General features: G+C 37.7%; 2 protein-coding genes across 2 annotated transcripts; both read right to left on the bottom strand.

The window, feature by feature from the left end:
- Positions 1-5,994: 5,994 nt before the first annotated feature.
- Positions 5,995-6,609, bottom strand: LOC120289849. Its single transcript, XM_039305226.1, has one exon. It carries the CDS (start codon positions 6,607-6,609, stop codon positions 5,995-5,997), a length of 615 nt encoding a protein of 204 aa, XP_039161160.1.
- Positions 6,610-12,383: 5,774 nt separating this feature from the next.
- Positions 12,384-13,307, bottom strand: LOC104430438. Its single transcript, XM_010043192.2, has one exon. It carries the CDS (start codon positions 13,305-13,307, stop codon positions 12,384-12,386), a length of 924 nt encoding a protein of 307 aa, XP_010041494.2.
- Positions 13,308-20,437: the final 7,130 nt, after the last annotated feature.

The following is a 20,437-nucleotide window of genomic DNA, read 5'->3' as shown; positions in this document are numbered from 1 at the left end:
AATGCGTGATTAAAATAAATTTTATTCAATTAAAGATCAAGGTAAATATACAACTGCAAGAATTGCGAGTCCCTTATAAATTGATAGATTGATGAAGGAGCTTATGGCGATGTTTCGTCCAGTAGTACTTAAACCAAGCTATGATATTGGATTCCATGATTCCAATTTTTTCTCGCGAAAAGGATAACAGTTACAAAAGAACAAGTGCATGACAAGAGAAAATGTGATTGAGAATGGAAATGGGGGCTTTTGGTTACTTTATTGAGTTGCAATATGTGTACTAGATTGGAAAATTTGGAAGAGAGTTGCAAACTTTTTAGTTTGAAAAAGATATGCGTTACTTTTCACCTGTGCAACATATTCATTAAACTGTTTGGAAAAATACATTCCTCATGTTAAATACAAAAGCGTGTGGAATAAGTGCATAAAAACTCTTGACAAAAAAAAAAAATTGCCCAAAAAGTTTATAAATCATTTGCGAAAGTGCAATTGAATGTTAATCGTTTTTTTTAAGAAAATGTAATCGACATCTAAAATTTATTCAAATTCGTTGAACCGAGTACCTTGGTTAACTTCATTCAATTTATTTGATGAAAAACGTTGACTTGTCCAGAAGGCACTAATATGGCTCAGAAATCGTGCCACGTCAGAAAAGCCTAACTTTTTTTATTAGAAAAAGGAAACAGAAAAACCCAAAGATAAAGAGAAAGGAATACGAACAAGATCAAGAGGTGGGTTCTTCTTTGAGATCTTCAATGAGTTCGTGCGTTGGTGTGAACGCCGTGAACGGTTTGAAAGGATGCTGTCGCCTCCCCACAAAAGGGGGGTTTGTCGGTAATGGCCTTCAATCCTCAGAAGGGACCAAGCAACGGCCGACAACCCTCGAGACCCGTTCTGGACAAAGCACTCACGAAGAAAAATACCAAAAATATCTTAAATATATAATAATTATTACAATTCAATCTTAAACATTTTAATCATATTAGTTCTAAACATTTTCACATTTTATTAATTTAATTTATTTGACCAAGTTTAATTAAAAATAACTGACGTAAATGTCGATTATTCAACATGATACAATTGGAACTGATGTGGATATTTTAAATAAAATTTAAATAATTTTTCTTTTGATACTAGAAAAACCGTCTCACGTAAACGGGAGGACCCACCACCCCTAAGCAAAGACACTTAAGTCACCAACTCGCGGAGAGCTTTTGCTTCGCAAATGTTTCAAACTCCTCACCTCTCTCGCAAAGGTTCACTGAAGTCTACCCAACAAAGCCACCACATAGCCAATGATAAATTTAAATAATTAATCTTTAATAGTTTCCTTTTTTACTTTTCTTTTCCTGGACATAGGACCAAGACACTATCATTGGCATTGGGAAAGGGTGTCCTGGCTATTGCCCAAAGCCAGCAAGGGCCACAATGCTCTCACCCAGCGCTAGATGCTGACCCTTGCCGGCCCTTAGTCCAAGAAAAAATAAAGAAAAAAAGAAAAAGTAAATAAATAAATAAGAAGAAAAGGAAGATGAAAAAAGAAAAAATTATTAAAATGTTATTTAAAAACTATCATTGTCAATGCCAGCCATGCCGTATATAATTATTGATGCCCACATCAACATTTGTTGATCAAAATTGGCCATATTGACTTATTTAGCAAAATATGAAATATTTTAAGACTCAATTGACACAATTAAAATATTTATGACATAATTGATACGATAGTAATAAATTTATGACTTTTTTAGTAATTCTTCCAACGCTGGTATGGTGGTGGACAAGGATTACACGATAGTGGGTGGGGCTCATGTGGTGGTTCTATGGTCTCTGCTCCTTGTTGGTGGTGGTGCCCGGGCTCGTTATGCTTGAGCAAGAAGGTTGTTTGCAAGAGAATCCAAAGAGCGATCCAAATGGCAAGAAATAGAAACCATAAATCATGTCAAAAAAAGGATTTTCCAAGAAATTACAAAAGGAAAATCAAACAGAGACCATGGAACTCATTAAAGTAAAAATTTCCGATTGATCAAAAGAGTGTGGCAAATAACACCTGACCAGCACTACTAAAAAAGAAAAAATCAAAAGACTATTGAGCTCTTATTTTGAGTTCAAAATACATCATATTTTCAAGAAGACAATTGACCTACTAATATGCTTGCTATTATTGGCATAATGAAACGATTTGATACTACATTCTACTTGCAATCTCCTAGAGGACTATCTCATATTTTGTTTGAGGATTAAGTTGGGATTGTAGACTTTAAACTGTAATTTACTTAGTTTCTACCTATGTTTACCCCACTCTCCCCCCCTATATATATATATATATATATATTCAAAGGAGAAAAAGACAAATGAGGGAAAGATTTGAAATTGATGGAGGGGTTACACAGTTGTGGTTAAGCAATTTGTGGAGCTTAATGGTGCTTGTATCCATCGGTGAATTTACCATGCTTGAGGTCAGCGCCGAGGTACTTCATTGCCATGCTTTAGGTCAGCGCCGAGGTACTTCATCCACTGCACAACACTCAGCGACCGCGACATGAGGGCCAACCAACCCTTGTACCATGGTGGCGACTAGTCACGCCACCACCATGCAACGCGGTGATTTACAACTCTCGATAGTGAAGGCGACCACCCCCTCATAAATATATATTTAAAAAAAAAAACTGCATAATTGATGATTGTTAAAGCAACGAGAATATTGATGAAGAAGGAATGATAAGTTACCAATTAAGATATCGAACAAAGACCAGACGTCTAAAGGACACCAAGAAATAGTTGCAATACCTGATTTTCATAAGTAACAACCTGAAGATAAAAGATAATGGCATCCTGAGAAAATGGGATTGAGATTCTCGGAGATAGAGAAGCATAGCTAAAACAATAGAAGAACTACTCTCAAGTGGCTACATCATAGGCACCGTAACTACTAGTGCTCGACTACTGGAGATCTTACCCACAAACAAACAAACATATTATCTTTCAATTCCTGCACTATAATTATAGCTTTTAGATTCGCTTTATCGATTAAATTCTAACATGTCCCTTAATTGTAGTATCTAAATCCAGGTCGTCATGAATTCCGATGCGTATCTTTGTTGTATATCCTGGGTGCGTTGTTGTCGATTAAATTCCGACATTGTATTTTATGCTCAAGCTTTGTCATCAATTAAATTCCAATATAGTTTGTGTAAGTTTAGATCCAGTTAAAGTGATTATGTTCTCAAGTTTTATCATCGATTAAATATCAACATTGTTTGTGTATATTTAGTTTCATTTGAAGTAAATTTATTGATTTTTTTGTCTATGTGATATTCTTTATCCAGAATCATTACAAAACCTATCTCCTTTAATAAATAAATAAAATTCGATGAATTATATTTTATGATATTGAGTTCTGGCGAAATGTAAACAAATTAGTTATTTCATACATGGATCAATCTTTTCAAGATCCAAAAGCGAGTACATGCATGTTGGATCAATCGGACCAAAGAATCATCTGCTATTGGCACGCTATTCCCTCCTTATAATAACTATAGTGGATTTCCACATCGGTTGGACCTCCCTAGAAAATTTTACGCGAGCAAAACAAGAAATTGTTCACATCACAGTAGTCATTATATAAGTAAAAACTTCCACGTGATATATTGATTTGTCAAATAATGGACGGTAAGTTACGAAAATCAATAACTTCAGTGGAAGCTTTTTCTAATAGAAAATTAGTTAAAAAATAAAAAATGACAAGAGGGAGAGACACCAAACGGTCATATCTTACTTTATAATAATCATTATAACAATAATAGATTAAACATTGCTCGCTCATGAAAAAAAAAAAAAAACGGAGAGCAAGCAATAAAGCCTAACGTTGTCTTTTTACTCACTATAAAATTTTGCGACTTCTAGGTTTATCACCAGCCAAGGCCCCCCCGAGGATCGCCACCAAATCCTCGCAGGAGACCCTCAACCGGGCGTGCCTTCGCCCCCACGACCCGTATCGAAACGTACTCCTCAACTCCAAAACCAACGCGAAGCTCACCGTCCCAGAATGCCGGTCCCGACCGATGTCTTCCACCACCATCGGCTCCGGCTGTCACACCCTGATTCACAAGAAAAAAAGGCATGACACAGCCTCAACATAACCAAAATTCAATATGATATCAACATATATACATCAACATATATATATTTGACAAAAAAAGCATTCGGTTACAATATCAGAGTATTTCTACAATCCACCGAACCAAAACATATACCTTCTATAAAGACTAGCTTATAACTCATCAACTATGCACAAGTCATACCAAAAAGTTTCCACCACAAAAGTCCTCCCCGAACAAATACTCATACCTACTCGCGACTCGCCAAAAAACCTGAAAAACAAGTATAAGAGAGGAGTGAACTACCACCGCTCAATGAATAACACATTTCTTCTAAGCGAATCGAGAAATCACTATGCACATTTAAAACATAATCGTAACTCACTTTATCATAATATACATCATAACTCAAATACTGACGATACTAATGGTCCAGTCCATTAGTCAATCTTCTAAAACATGTATCAATGGTCTATTCCACTAATCAATCTCATCAAACCATATATCGATGATCCATTCCATCGACTAAACTCAAATTACATGTCAATGGTCCACTCCATTGACCCATTTCATGCTCAAATGTCTAGCCATGATCGCATAATACTCGTGACAAGACGACCAAGATTCCCCTTTTGGCGAGGTCTCCACCTATTATTAGTCGATGGCTCGACTCACAAAGATATCCTAAACTAATATGTGCATATTCACACACCCCTTAGGATTCACAAAGACATTGAACACCAACACCAATCACAATATCCAGTAATCCAACATCATAATGAAAGTCATATCACAACTCAAAACTAGATATATAAATATCAAAGCATTCTTCAAAATGTCTTAGGATTCTTTCATGATGAATTTCACAAACCATTTTCAAACAACCATTCAAATTGAATTTGAAATATAACTCCCTTTGAACAACAAAATTGACAATAATAGTTCGATCATATTTTATGCAACAAAATATGTTTTTTATCAACTTATAGAATATATAATCCACCACATTTCTCAAAACGTGAGATTAAAATACAAAGAAGAAATAGTGTCACTCACCTGGGAAAAGCCAAAAATCAACTACGATGCATATTCGAACCACACACTCGGATCCCTAACAACTAAAGAAAAAACAATATCAAAAGGCCAAGTAAAAATGATATTCTTATTACGAATCACCTATACTAGGCCTATTTGTCAATAAAACGACACCTATGCGCCACGAAAGCTCGCAATTTAGCAGAAACCCATCGTTTTCCGCTAGGCCCAGCCCATGCGCCAACTTTGTCGCGCCATAACTTCCTCCACAAAATTCCGTTTCAAGCTATTTGATAGCCTTTAGAAAGCTCTCTTAATGTATAACAACAACCTCAACTCAGCCATCCCAAAACAGTATCGAAAAAAAAGGCTTGAAGCTACTATTCGCTACAGTTTCAGATTGTGTCCCCAACTTTAAAATTTTGTTCCAAATAAACCGTAAACTCAAATCACGATCCATAAGATGCTATAGCTTCACAACATCCCAACATACAAATTCTATAAAAATATATTGCTCAATGACTCAAAAATCAGGCTTCGCCACACAAATATCCAAGAAATCCAAATTTCGAGCCCTAATTGCGGCAATCGCTTCAAGTAGGTGATTAAAGGCTTCAATTTCTTACCGGCGTTGCAAAACACACTTGAGTCGGCTTGATGAGACATCTGGATCACGAGCGCACCAAAATTTTTCCCTTTTTCTTCTTTCTCTCCTCTCCCCTGTTTCTCCGTTCCCCTGTTTTTTGTTTCTGCTTAAGGCCTCCTTCTCTCCTCTCTTTAAAATAGCATAAGGTTCCACAGTTCTTCTTCAGCTTCCTTTCTTTGACTTTTCAAACTCTTTCTTTTCCCCCATTTTTTTTCAATTTAAAGCCCATATTTTACACCTGCCGCCCCTCCGCCTACTTATCGCCATCCTCAAGTAGATCTTGCCCCTGCCCTTCGTCCCCACCGAGAATGGCTCCCTCGTCGTCCACGCCAGATAGTACTGCGGGTCTCCGTAACACAAGAAGCACCGTATCTCATCGAACCGGACCTCCAGCCTGCTGTCGGGGTTGTCCACAGCAACGCTCGTCTCCCAGTTCGCCATCAACACTGAGCCCAACACGTTGAAGTCGGAGACCGAGAGCGAATCAACCGTGAAGACGGGTGGCTTGGGCCGCATGACCACGTTGAAGATGATGTTGATCGTGCACAGGAGGACGGCGAACATGACAAGCACTTCCAGCATGCCGCAAGCAAAGCCTGGGCCGGCGAATCTCCCGGTAGGATCAGGGGAGGGCTGCAGCGGTGGCAGCGGCTTGTGGTAAGGGTGCGGGAATCCGATTGTTGAAGGGTAGCCCATAACCGGCTGGCTTTCTAGGTGGAGGGGTTGGCAGGGCGCCGATGGCAGCAGGTGGTCCAAGGTTGCAGCTGGCGGATGTTGACGTGGGGCATCTCGCTTGGGGTGGTCGGGGACCCATGACGGAGACGCCATTGAAACTTGAAAGAGTGAGTACGAGACGTAAGGAGTAACGATGAGAATGGCTGGAGACTCAACGGGGTTATTACTGAGAGATACAGCTTTAAACCAAGCTTAAAATCGGCAATGTCGATGAAGTTGCTAAATGCCAAATACTCCTGCATCCACCCCATGGAATGGAAGGATTGTCCGGTTGCGGCGGGCGCTTTTGCATGTCAACTTCGGAACGGCCGGTTCAAGAACAGCATCGACTTCGGTTCTTGGACTGTACGGTGCGCTCTTTTTTTAAAGATAAATAAATAAGATTCGCCAGTCGATTTCCGTTTGTTAATTTGTTATTATAGTAAAGATTGAAAGTGTCGAACGAAAAAAATTGCAAATGAAGTAAAAATTGCCCTAGGAGAAATATCGTTGGGGTTTCTGTACCTTCGTTCGAAACTCAAAATCCTCCCTCCACTTTCTTCCTATTCAAAAGAGTCGATATACCTTTTAAAATGTGCCTCGTTAGTTGCAAGTCCCTCAGCTACATAACGCGGGGAAAAAAAATGTGAACTAGACTTAAGGATGATTAAGAGCTGAAAGCCGATAAAACAAGCTCAAATCAAACTCATAAAAGCGAGAGTTCCGCAAAATAGCAGAATAGGAAAGGGAGAATGCGGTAAAATAAGTAAAATCTTGGAATTTGGTGGATTGTGCATGTCCTTCTTGGTCCCATGACGTCCTTTCTACAGCCACAAGTCTCAAGGTTCTCTTCAACATTCTAAGACTCGTTCCCAAATTTTGGAAGTGCCTTGGACTTCTACAGTAGGTCCACGAGCTAATATGAGTTTCCATTCATGGCTTTTGCTAACCACTTTTCTACGTATGCCAATCCGCTTTTGCCATATTTAGGCCGCCATCCTCATCGCATCCTAAATTTCAGTGATGATATTTAACAAGAGAATAATAGTTTTCATAATTTTCTTGGACTTTTTACCTCTTTGGCATCAAGCCAACTGTTCTTCCAGGTAAGCCAATCCGCTTCGATCACATGCCTAGCCACGATCTCCATTACTCCAATATTTCAGGGGTGATTTTTGACCCAAAAACAAATTATTTTTGCACTTTTCTCGAACTCCAACCAGTTTGGTATCATGCCAATTGTTTCCGTCACGTGTATGTCCGCCGCTTCTGCCACGTCTATCCCAACCGCCCGTGCCACATGTTTGGCCACGATATCGATTCTAGGGTCACGGCCTTATTGCCTCTAGTTTTCTTTTGACAAATGAGAAGAGAACGGCTCCACCACTCTCCCAAATGTGACGGAACCCGCTCCATCAGAAGTGTTTCCCTCAAAATCGGTTAATCAGTGCATCCAGTTTTGCTGCAAAAATATACTTCTTTGATGGAACTTTCAAAGATGCAAAGATCAAGTGAAGAGAACATAGGTAGGCCAAAAAATAAACTACAAAATAACAAGAAGAGTAAAAAAGACAAAATAAGTAACTGGAAGGTGGATATCCCAACCTTTTAAAGGATCTCAAAGAATTTTTTACTTAAAAGGGACAAGTAGACTCACCATTAAAATTTTCATACATGCAAGCCAATGCCAAAATGTGATTAACGATGGTGATGCACACATAAGACATGTCGACAAGGCAAAATGATGTTGATGCTTTTAATTTTTGCAATCAAAAACTCATATGTTTAAGTGAGAAAGGGGGGGGATGAGTATCCACGAATTGAAAGAATCGAGGTTAGTGGATCGAGTTCTTTTTCCCCCAAAAACAAAAGTTAGTGCTCCAAATCGATGATTTTAAGTGAATTCATCGTATTGCACAGGTGGCAAACTTAATGTAGAAGTTCATGTGTTTATGAATTATTTAAGAAGTGAAGAATTGAGTTTTAAGTATGGAAAACTTTGTTACCTTTTAGGTCCCATAAAAATATGTGTGTTTGCTAATGTGGCTTTCATTGTGTTTATAATACGTTAAAATATTATCCCAAATATATCCTAAAAGAATTTATTTTACATTTAATTAGTTATTTAAAATTTAAACAAATTTCACATGCAATAATTAAATTTCCTTGTTATTGGTTACGTCCTTTTTGGAAGAAAGAAATGGTGCCCAATATCTGTGTGTTTGTGATACTTTCTCATATTTGGGGGTAAGAATATTACCATGCTTACTTGAGTGTTTTACTTTCACTCGGTACCCACTTGAGTACCAAAACTTTTTCTTTCACTCACTTGAGTATCCACGAATTCAAAGAATCGAGGTTAGTGGATTGAGTTCTTTTTCCCCCAAAAACAAAAGTTAGTGCTCCAAATCGATGATTTTAAGTGAATTCATCGTATTGCACAAGTGGCAAACTTAATGTATCTCTAATGTAAAAGTTCATGTGTTTATGAATTATTTAAGAAGTGAAGAATTGAGTTTTAAGTATGGAAAACTTTGTTACCTTTTAGGTCCCATAAAAATAAGTGTGTTTGCTAATGTGGCTTTCATTGTGTTTATAATACGTTAAAATATTATCCCAAATATATCCTAAAAGAATTGATTTTACATTTAATTAGTTATTTAAAATTTAAACAAATTTCACATGCAATAATTAAATTTCCTTGTTATTGGTTACGTCCTTTTTGGAAGAAAGAAATGGTGCCCAATATCTGTGTGCTTGTGATACTTTCTCATATTTGGGGGTAAGAATAGTACCATGCTTACTTGAGTGTTTTACTTTCACTCGGTACCCACTTGAGTACCAAAACTTTTTCTTTCACTCACTTGAGTGACATAGATTTGAAAAATCGATCACTTAATTGCGATTAGCAATTTACTTAGTCAGAAAATCCAACATGGCTTCGCCAACGCTAACGTGCACGATTTTTTACTATTTTTTTAATGTTTTTAACTATTTTTTATTTTTCCTTTTTTTTTTTTCTTTTTTTTTTAAGGGTCGGCGATGGTCACCATCAACCCTTACCAGCCACGAAACCCTCGCCCAATCTGGGTGAGGACTACCTTCCCCTCAATCGCAACAGCCTTGAGCGAGGCCACAAATCACCAGATTTAGGCAAAGTGGTGTCACCCCCGTGATCGCTTAGATATAGCGAAGGCCTTTGTGGCCTTGCCTTGGGCTTTCACTATCGAGGGCAAGGTAGCCCTAGCCTAGTGTGGCCACGAAGGCCTTTGTGGCCTCGCCTGTAGTTGGTGAAGCCACCTCTACCAAATCTCATGATTTGACTCACCCCCAGCCAACAAGGCTGTGATGGTCTCACCCAAAGCCTTCGCAGCTGAGGGTGAAGTGGCTCTTGCCCAATTTGGAGAGGGTTTCTAGTGAACCTCGCTTGCAGTTGTTTGACATTATTGACTCATTATCTCTTGGGTATGTAATAGGATTAACCTCCTAATTTTCTTTTCATTCCAATAATCCATTAAATTGTTTTTTCAACCAAATTTTTTTGTACGAAAAAAGGCACCAAAAATCCAAAACTATACTCACTACAACATAAACAGTTTCTTGTAACAACAACATAAATCCCAAACTTGTGTCCATATGTCACATTCACCCTCCATCAAGACATCGTTAGAAATCTATCCACATAGATGACAGAAGGAAAATGATATTGACATGGCGCCCACATAACTTAAGTCAAATAAAAATAATGTCATTTTGGTTTAAAAATCATATGAGAGAACTTTGATGAAAGATACATATGTCATATGAGTATAAGTTTCGGCTTTTTAATTTTGTAAGAATAAGTTTAAGATAAATATGTCATAGTAGGCATACTTTTGGGCTTTTGATGTCACAATAAATGTGTCGCATTGAATAAAGTTTAGGTTTCTTACGGCGTTTTCTCTCTTTTGTATATGGATAAACTGCGTATTATGTAAAAATCAGTTTTAAATTTAATCTCACCTTTGAATTTTATTACAAAAATACCGCCTTTTGTTTAATTTTACGCATTAGCTAGGGAAATTAAAAAAAAAAAAAAAAAAAAAAAAAAGGTAGGCGAGAGAGAGAGAGAGAGAGAGAGATTCCTAGCCCTTCCCAATCATGTTAGCCAAATAGATGATGAGATAGATGAAAATAATTCTAAACGGAATGACTTTATAAATCCGACATGTGAAATTTTATTACCAAACTAAAGTCAATGAGTGATGAGGCTTTTTTTTTCTTTTTCTTATGAGCGGTCAAGCAGTGTTTGGATCAAATTTCGTGCATCTTAATTAGTCACATTCCGAGCGATCTTAAGGGTGCGCTCATCCACCGAAATCAATAAGATAGGATAAAGCTCTTTTATCATCTAAACCAACACCGTGGTCAAGAAAAAAAATAATGCCTTATGTTATCAAACTTTTAAGAACATATATGAATGAGATGAACCCGTAATAAAAGATATCTTCAAAATATTTCACGCATGACTTTTCCTATTTTTAAGGAGATTTTTCAGCTTCTGTTCCTAAATTCCCTTTGAAAAGATCTAATAAATAAAATGGACGTAAATATTTAATTAGCAAAAATTTGATCAAACAAAGTATAGCTGATCAATTCCATCCCACCGTTTTCTTTTTCAAGTTAAAGATATCGATTTGCTCGAGAATTTTTCTATCTATTAAATCAGAAATGAGATATCATGTTTGACTCAAATAGTAAAATAACAATATTGACGTAGTTCATTTTATGAACGAAACAAAATTTCTCAATAAAAATCCGATCATCTTGGCCCTGGCTCGTCTTTGACTTGTTCCTTTTTAATTAATTTTTTTGTGGATTTAATCCGGATAGATAGCAACTACTAACAATTTCGGATCAATCATCGGCCCTTTGGTTTTTTTTTTTTTTTTTGGTAAAAATCATCGGCCCTTTGTTTACCTTTACAAAAACAATTTTTTAAAATTTTCGAAAGTAAGAAAAAAATTCATATGAAAAAGCGTTTAGATGACTATGATAAATTCAATTATTTCAAAAAAAAAAACCATTATAATTTATTTTTGGAAAACACATTTTTTTACTTCTCATATTCGGAAAAAGCAATTCTTATGATTTCTCACTCTAGATTAAGGGAAGGAGAGTTTGGCTTAAAAGACTCTTTTATTCAAGAACTTACATTCTCAATACAAAGTCGTTAGCAGCATAGTTCCGAAAGTTAGGCTAAAAGAACTTACTTAAGAACCTACATTTTCAATACAAATTCGATAAATGGATAGTCATCAGGTCGAAATATCTATATGGAATCAAAACACCAATTCAGTGAATCGGGAATTGGGAATCAAACCGATTAGTACAATTCGAGTAAAAATGTTGTATTTTTATATTTTTTAACTTAAGTACAAATCCCGTAGTTTGCGTATGAACGAATTGTACTTATCCATGAACCTACGGATCAATTACAAGCTTAAAAACCTTTGACGTGGGCTTGATGGATTGTTTACCTGTGTGGTACCCGATTGACGCAATTGTAGAGAATTTATAAAAATTCACTCTTGAAAAAAGATCTCTTATTGTAAAAAGATATATTCTCACCAATATTTGGGCAAGAAATCGTTGGGATCTTATGTTTGATATTCAAATTACGAAATTAAGATCTTTAAGATGATGAGTATAAAACCATCCATTAGGAAACACGATTCTCATGTGTTTTTGGTCCTCTGAAATATACATACTATCTCGGCTAAAAAATAAAAAAGAACTTACCTATCATAATGCCAAAAAAAACAGAAGTTTCATATCATAATGCTGAATCAACATGTCCATCGCACGTATTTAATGATTATGGATTTTTCTAACATTTGATTTCGAATTTACCATGAATAATCATAACCATTGTAGGAACATGATGGCAGATTATCGGACGGAAGGGTAGCTAAGTTATTGCCAGTGACCAAACTTCCCTCGCCGCAAGAATTTGTCAAAGCAATTCTCAAGTGGCCGCAACGTGCTTCGATCAAGCCATAGTTCTTCTTCCACCACGATCCAAGCACGTAAGTGCCCTGCATCCTCAACTCCAACCCTACGGCCACTGTCCCCACGGACCTGCACTCCCGGTGCATGTTCTCAACCACCGCCTTCGCCGGCCTCTCCATCCTTATCTTCACCTTGATCACAGTCCTGTCGGTAGACCGCAGCACGAACGGCTTTGCCAACGCCAATGCCAAGGGTTGCTCTGCGTCCCCCTGATAGTAGAGGAAGCAGTGGACTTTGTGCAAAAACAAGTTCCCAAAATGTTCTGGTTTTTGCGCCAATAGGGCAGCTTCCCAAGTAGCCCCGGCCGATGCCATGACCGTCGAATTGGACACGGTCAGCCCAGCAACTCTCAACGCGGGGTATCCAGGCCCAGCAAGGACGCCGATGAAGAAGGCTAAATACCATACTACTATCACAAAGGTCGCCATAGCAGCCATCGCGACACCAAGAAGCCATAGCTCGGACTTCCAGTCGGTTCCGCATCTGCTGCATCGTGGGCGGGGATTGGACCGGGGGCCATGCGGCCAAGGCAGGTCGGGTGAATGTTTACCGGGCTGATGTCCCCTCGGCAGAGGCTGAGGAGGAGCAGGATGGCCCATGACCGCTGCTGCTTTCAGGTCGGAGGGTGGAGGAGGAGATGCCATGAGAAAGTAGGAACAGAAGTGATGGGCGATGGGGGAAGGAGAGAGGGAACCGGCGAATTCTCTCTTCTGAATATATGAGAAGATGAGGTTGCGGGTGGTCCTGTTAAGCGCCAACATAGCGATTTGAATGCCGGATATTGTGAATTTCCGTTCCTTGCATTGCGGCGTGAAAGAGAGATACCGAAAACGGATGGATGCATTGCTTAATTCGTCCACTGAAGTCCAGCGTCAACAAAAGCAAGAGCTGCACCTAAACATTTATCATCCTTTCGCGTATATCGCATATTAAAATCGAATTTGAATGGTAAAATGGATAAAGAAAGGCATATCCAAATGCATCTGATCAATAACGTTGATAAAGAAAAGCATAAATCTCTTCAAATAAATTTGTATAATCCTTCCCCAACGCTTATCTTTGGATTTATCCCGTTGATTTTAGATTTGAAAATATCAAATAAAGATAAAGTATCTTTAAATATATTAGTTTATCCCTTTAGTGTCTAATTAGGTCAAAACTAGAAATATTTAATAATATATGCATGAAACTCAGACTTTGAAAGATAGCTTCTGTTAATAATGTGATAAATGCATTATTTTTCAATTCAGTTTGAAACAGGCATGCTTATTTTTCATTTAGTTTTATTTCCTAATTTTAAATTAGATGATATACTTTGAAGAAACTTTGTTTAGCAAAAAACCTAACTGAAACTAATATTTTTCTAAATACCATTTAATTTCGAATTGGGATATTTTTAGATTAAAAAAAAAGTGATAAGTTCATGAGTTTTGGTTCATTAGTTTACTATTCGACAATTTTTTGATTACACAAATTAAATCGACACTTATCAAGTCAAATATGAAATAGATATGGTTTTTACTTAAGTAGAATATTATGGACACAAAAATCTTGAATCAGCCTCACCTCCTCTCTACAAGTAGAGGTTTCACCATTTATTTGAACACTTGCATCAAAAGTCTATCGGATTAATGTTTCTTAGGAAAATGAAACTTTTTTTAAGAAGGCGAAACTCTCTGAGAAGGCAATTATGTTTGTCAATTTTTTTGGAGAGTTCTGAGGAGATGCAATTGCATTTCCAAAGTACATCCATAAGAGCTTTGGACTTTTAATTTCCGAAATGTTAAATCATTTTTTCTTCCAATTTTTCCCTCACCCAAGTTTTTGCAATTGTTTCAATTTCCTTGCGCTGCTTGAGGACCATTGGCTCACCTTCGACATTACCTTTTAACCCATTTCCCCCGAATGCAAGGATCGCTTCAGGAGGGTTACAACAAGCAAATGCCAACACAAATAAAAATAACACGCAAAAAAATCGATATAGATAAACAAAACACATACATTGACAATGGATAATATGTTTACATGTACTTGCCAAATGGCAATTTGTTTTGGCCCGATGCTTGTCCTGTGGCAAGACATCTCCAATAATTTAGAGACGTGGCTCACATTTATGTCATTTAAGCAAACCCTTTTTGGGGGAAAAAGAAGTCTCTGTGATTTGTACGTGGGAGAGCGCATGACAAAGTTTTGTACTTTATTTGAAGTTGATTTAAAAAAAAAAAAATCCAATAAGAGAGAAATTTGTGAGTTTTATTTTATTAGTTTATAGTTCGACAGATTCTTCTTTTAATTCTATATGTCAAATAGAATTTAAATAACGAATGAGGAGAAATGCTCTTTGAGTTTTAACATATTTATTGAGATTGAATCAAGATGTCATTTTAAAATATAACACTAAAATCCACATATTCTAAAATGACAACAAAAACTAATTTGTGAATAAGCTAATGATGTTCAGACTTTTCTTTATATCATATGAATATTTCAGTTCATTTTAAGTCTAGTGAATCCAGTTTGAGAAATGATTCTATTTTGTATTTTCTACGCTCAACGAAGAACAACCTTAGATATTATATATATTAAAAATTATTGATGATAATAGCAAACAGGAGAATAAATATATTTTAAAATGCGGTCACTGCGCGGGCTCAAGTAACTAGTTTAAAGTTTAAAATAACTCTTTAAGTGTATTCTTTATGAGCTTCAATTTTAGTCCCCAATTTATTTCGAATGGATTTTGTGCATTGTACTGTGATGAAACGTTTATTTAAAATTAAAACTGACTGTCAAACATTCATAAAAAATATTTGTGGTTCACAAAAAAATTTGGGAGTGAAACAGAGGCCGAATGAAAGAGGGAGATTAGCGAAAATATGAAACTTTATTGTTATGTATGATTCTGTGAATATATTTAATATCTTCCCAGCACATAATTACAGATGATGCATGAGATTGGAATTTGAAAATAATCAAAATAAATACCACGCATTCATTTAACATAAGGTAGATGTGAAAAAAAAAATCATTGATTACTAATGAAAATTAAAGGAACATTATGGCAGCGTCCTCAGGATCAACACGGTTATAGGAACATGACGGAAGACTACCGCCAGTGTCGCCTGTGACTAATCTTCCTTCACCCGTAGAATTTGCAAAGGCAACCTTCACGTTATCGCAGTATGCTACGATTTCGCCATATTCCCTCTTCCACCACGAGCCGAGCACGTATGTGCCTTGCATCCTTAAGCCCAGTCCGACCGCCACGGTCCCTACGGACCTCTGCTCACGATTCATGTCCTCCACCACTCCCTCCACAGGCTTCTCCATCGTTATCTTCACCTTGATCACGGTCTTGTCAATAGATCGCAGCACAAACGGCTCCGCTGACGCCAATGCCAAGGGTTGAGTATCGTCCCAATGATAGTAGACGAAGCACTCAACTTCGCGGAAGAATAAGTTTCCGAAATCCTCTGATCGCTGCTCCACCAAGAGGGTGGCATTCCAAATGACCCCAGCCGATGCGGGGACGGCGAGATTAGACACAGTCAGCTCGGCCACTTTCATTTCGGGGTATTCAGGCCCGACGAGGATGCAAATTAAGTAGAAGAAACTCGATACTAATACCAAAAGGATCGACACGGCAATCATGAAGACACCAAAACACCATAGCTCAAACTTCGAATCATCATTCATTCTGCATATGACACATATTGGCCGGGGGATGGAGTGGCGGGCATGCGGCCGAGGCGGGTCAGATACGCATTTAGCCAGGTCAGAGCATGGAGGAAGAGATGCCATGAGAGAGCAGGAACAGGAGCTATCTAGGTTTCAGTGATGGGCGATGCGGGGAAAGGGAGAGGGAACTCGTCTGAATATATGAGATGAGGCTGCGGCGGAATACCGATATTGTTGCATTCCGTTCCTTGCATTATTGCGGCGCGAGAGAGATACCGAAAACGGATCTGATAAGCTTCCAAGCCTTTCTTTTGTTATTTATTTTTATCTGTTCATTATTCATTTCTCTTTTTCTCGTTTTTTTTGTTTGCTTCACCGCAATTTACTTCTTCTTTTTTATCTTACATATCAGATGGAATTTAGAGGGATGAGGAGAGACTGTCTTTGAGCTTTAGCATAGTTATTCAGATTGAATTAAGATGTCATCTAAAGAAGATGACACTAAAATCCACATACTCTAAAATGAAAATGACAACAACGAATTGAACAAGCTAATAATCAGAGTTCTCTTTATATTATGTGTCTATTTCAGTTCATTTTCAGTCTGATTAATCCAATTTGACAAATGTTTTTACTTGGTATTTTCTACATTTAATGAAGTAGAACCCAAGATATTTATACATGTTAAAAATTAATGAACAATAATAACAAAAAGGAGAATAAATATACTTAAAATGCATTCACTAGTGCGGGCCCATGTAACTAGCTTAGTGTATGAAAAAATTCTCTAGATGGGGTCTTTACTTACCTGAATTTAAGCCATGACTTATTTCAAATGGATTTTGTTCATTGTACTGTGGTGAAACGTTTAACTAAAAATAAAAGCAACACTTAAACACTCATCAAATAAATTTGGGGTTCATAAAAAATTTTGGCAGTATTTTTTCTTTTTTTTGGTCAAAAATTTTTTGGCAGTTAAAAGATGGCCGAATGGATGGAAGAGAGAGAGAGAGAGAGATTAGCATTAAAATTTACGGTTATATGAATATATCTATATGTAAATCTTCCCAGCATGTAATTAGGGATGCTACATGAGATTAGAATCTGAAAATAATCAAGATAAGTATAGACCTTTATGGCTATACATGGTTCTGTGAATATATTTACATGCAATATCTGCGCAGCACATAATTAGATATACTCCACAAGATTAGAATTTAAAAATAATAAAGATAGATATGCAAGGTAGTGCCACAGATATATATCTTTTTTAAATGTTGATTTTAATATTCCAAATTATATCTTCTTCTAACATTTTGAAGCTCTTCCTCAAATCCTTTGTATATGCATAAGCTATGTACTATGAAAAAATCAGCTTCAAATTTAATCTGACCATTGAATTTTATTATTTTATTACAAAAATACCAAACCGTTTGATTTTGCTTTAACTTTACGCATGACTAGAAGAGAGAGACCCCCACCCCTACTCAATCATGTTAGCCAAATAGATTATGACATTGTGAAAATAGACGATGAGATTGATGAAAATAACTTTATAAAACTAATAATATGCGGAATTTTATAACCAAACTAAAGTAAATGGGCGATGAGACTTTTTTTTTTCTCCTTGTAAACGGTGAGGTCATACTCGGATCAGTTTTCATGCATCTTGACTTGACTGGTCACATCCTCGGTAATCTTGAGGGTGCATTCATCCACCAAGACCAATAAGAGTATAATACTTTCTTACCATCTGAACCAACACCTTATTTGACAAAAGAAAAAATCAATACCTTATTGAATGAGACAGTTTTTAAGAAAATATATGAATGAGATAAAATTTTAATAAAATATATCTTCGAAATAATTCATGCATGACTTTTCCAACTTTTAAGGAGATTTTTCATCTTCTTTTCCTAAATTCCCCTTTAAAATATCCAATAAATGAATCAATGCGAATGTTTAATTAGCAAATATTTGATCAAACAAAGTATAACATTCCACTATTTTTTTTCAAGTTAAATATTTTGGTTTTCTCGAGAATTTTGCTATCTATTAAGCTAGAAATGAGATATCATGTTTGATTTAAACAGTTAAATAACATTATCTATGCAATTCATTTTATGAACAAAACAAAATTTCTCAACATAAATCGGATCATCTTGGCCGCAGCTCATCATGATTTGAACTTGTTCTTTCTTAACTAATTTTAGCGGATCTAATCTCGATAGATAGCACCACTAGGCTAATAATAAATTCAGACCAAGCAGTTCGGTTACGTTTATGAAAACAATCTTTTTAGTTTTCGAAAGTAAGAAAAAAAATCATATCAAAATACCGTTTGGATGACTATGATTAATTCAATTATTTCATAAACATAAACCAATGTAATTTATACTTTGGGAAACACAATTTTTACTTTTCATATTCGAAAAAAGGACTCGCTTATTCAAGATCCTACATTCTCAATACAAAATAGATAAGAGCATTGTTTGGAAAGTTGGGCTTGAAAGAACTTATTTAAGAACCTCGATTTTCGATACAAAATTGATAAGAGCATAGTCATCAGATCAAGATATTTATCCGGAATCAAAATTCTAATTTAGTGAATTGAAAACTAGGAATCAAATCTAATCAAACCGAATCATACGATTCGCTTAAAAGTGTAGTATTTTTATATTTTATCTTACATAAAAATCACATATTAATGTGTATGAATGGATTGTACTTATCCATGAATCTAGGGATCAAATCCAAGTTGAAAGTTTACCTTTGTGGTGGTGCCTAGTTGATGGGATTGTAGTGAATTTGAAGAAATTCACCTCTTGAAAAAAAGATATCCTATTGTAAAAAGATATATTCTCACTGATGTTTGGGTAAGTAATAGTTGGAATCTTATGTTATTACAAAATCAAGATTTTAAAGATGATGAGTATAAAACCACCAATTAGGAAAATCATATGATTCATTACTTACAAATGCACCCACGATTCTCATGTACTTTCAATTCTCTTGAAATATACATATCATCTCTTACTAGAAAAATAATAATATGCATATCATCGTAATGTTGAATCAACACGGCTTCGTGCGTATTTAACCATTATGGATTATTTTACATTTTATTTCAAATTTACAACGTAAAAACAATTTAATAATTTTACAATGATAGTTTGTAATCGATGTAGCAAAAAGATTACCAAAAAAAAAACATATAGTTAATAGATCTATCATAAAGAATCCAAACTCTTGTGAAACCAATAAAAACATGGGAAAAATTAAATGATACGAAATTTATAGTATCCGATATTTTCTATTTTTTTTTATCACTCCCTCGTCGAGGAGCAAAATCTTCTGAGAAAATATACACAAATATATTTTTTCCTATGTAACTTTCCCTATTGATCAAAAGCTGGGCGGGCGTACACTCCTTGCGTACACTCAACCACACTCGATCTCAACTCTTCCTATTCGCTAATCGCTAGAGAGCGCCCTACGCTACCTCGCCCGGGCCCTCGCCGGGCCTCTTGGCGGGCCGGGCGATCGGGCCGGCCCGAGTCCTGAACCCGCCTTCGACCACCGGGTCGTTCGGGCAGCAGTGGAATGCCGACGGGCTGCCCGACCGCTTCTCCTCCTCGCACTTCTCGCAGACGCGGCCGTGGCCGGCGCTCCGCCGCCGCCTACTCAGCTCCTCGAGCGCCGCGCTCATCGCCAGGTACCTCTCCCTCTCCGCCTGCAGCTCCAGCTCCCTGTACTGCTCCGCCGCCGCCGGGCGAAACCCGCTGACCGGCCAATCCGGAATTCGGCCCCGGTTCGGACTCTCCGCCGGGCAGTCCCGCCTCAGGAGCATGGCGTTCTCCGGCGGGCTCCTCGCCGGCTCGTCCAGCCCCCCGCCGCCGCCGCCGCCCTTCCTCCTCTCCCTCCTCGGCCGCCTGAGGAAGACGAGGAAGCAGCAGCGGGCGGCCCCCCAGCGGGCGGCGGCGGCGAAGTCGAACTTGTCGGTGACGGGGACCCGCGCGGGCCAGGAGCGAGGGTGGTCGCCGCCGCGGTCGGCGAGGAAGACGGCGAGCTGGTCGGGGGGCACCCCGATGCGCTGGGCGATGGTGAGCTTGAGGTCGTGGAAGCGGAGGGAGGGGTGGACGAGGACGGTCCCCAGGAGGGTCTCCCTGTCGCCGTCGGAGAAGAAGGCCGGGAAGAGCGCGCCGGCGGGTGC

The sequence above is a fragment of the Eucalyptus grandis genome, chromosome 11 (genome assembly GCF_016545825.1).
Source record: "Eucalyptus grandis isolate ANBG69807.140 chromosome 11, ASM1654582v1, whole genome shotgun sequence".
Classification (NCBI taxonomy): Eukaryota; Viridiplantae; Streptophyta; class Magnoliopsida; order Myrtales; family Myrtaceae; genus Eucalyptus; species Eucalyptus grandis.
This window is presented reverse-complemented; position numbering and strand designations above follow the sequence as displayed.

What these genes read in the sequence shown, in the direction of transcription:
- LOC120289849 (XM_039305226.1), bottom strand. Translation starts at nt 6,609, where the DNA reads ATGGCGTCTCCGTCATGGGTCCCCGACCACCCCAAGCGAGATGCCCCA.
- LOC104430438 (XM_010043192.2), bottom strand. Translation starts at nt 13,307, where the DNA reads ATGTTGGCGCTTAACAGGACCACCCGCAACCTCATCTTCTCATATATT.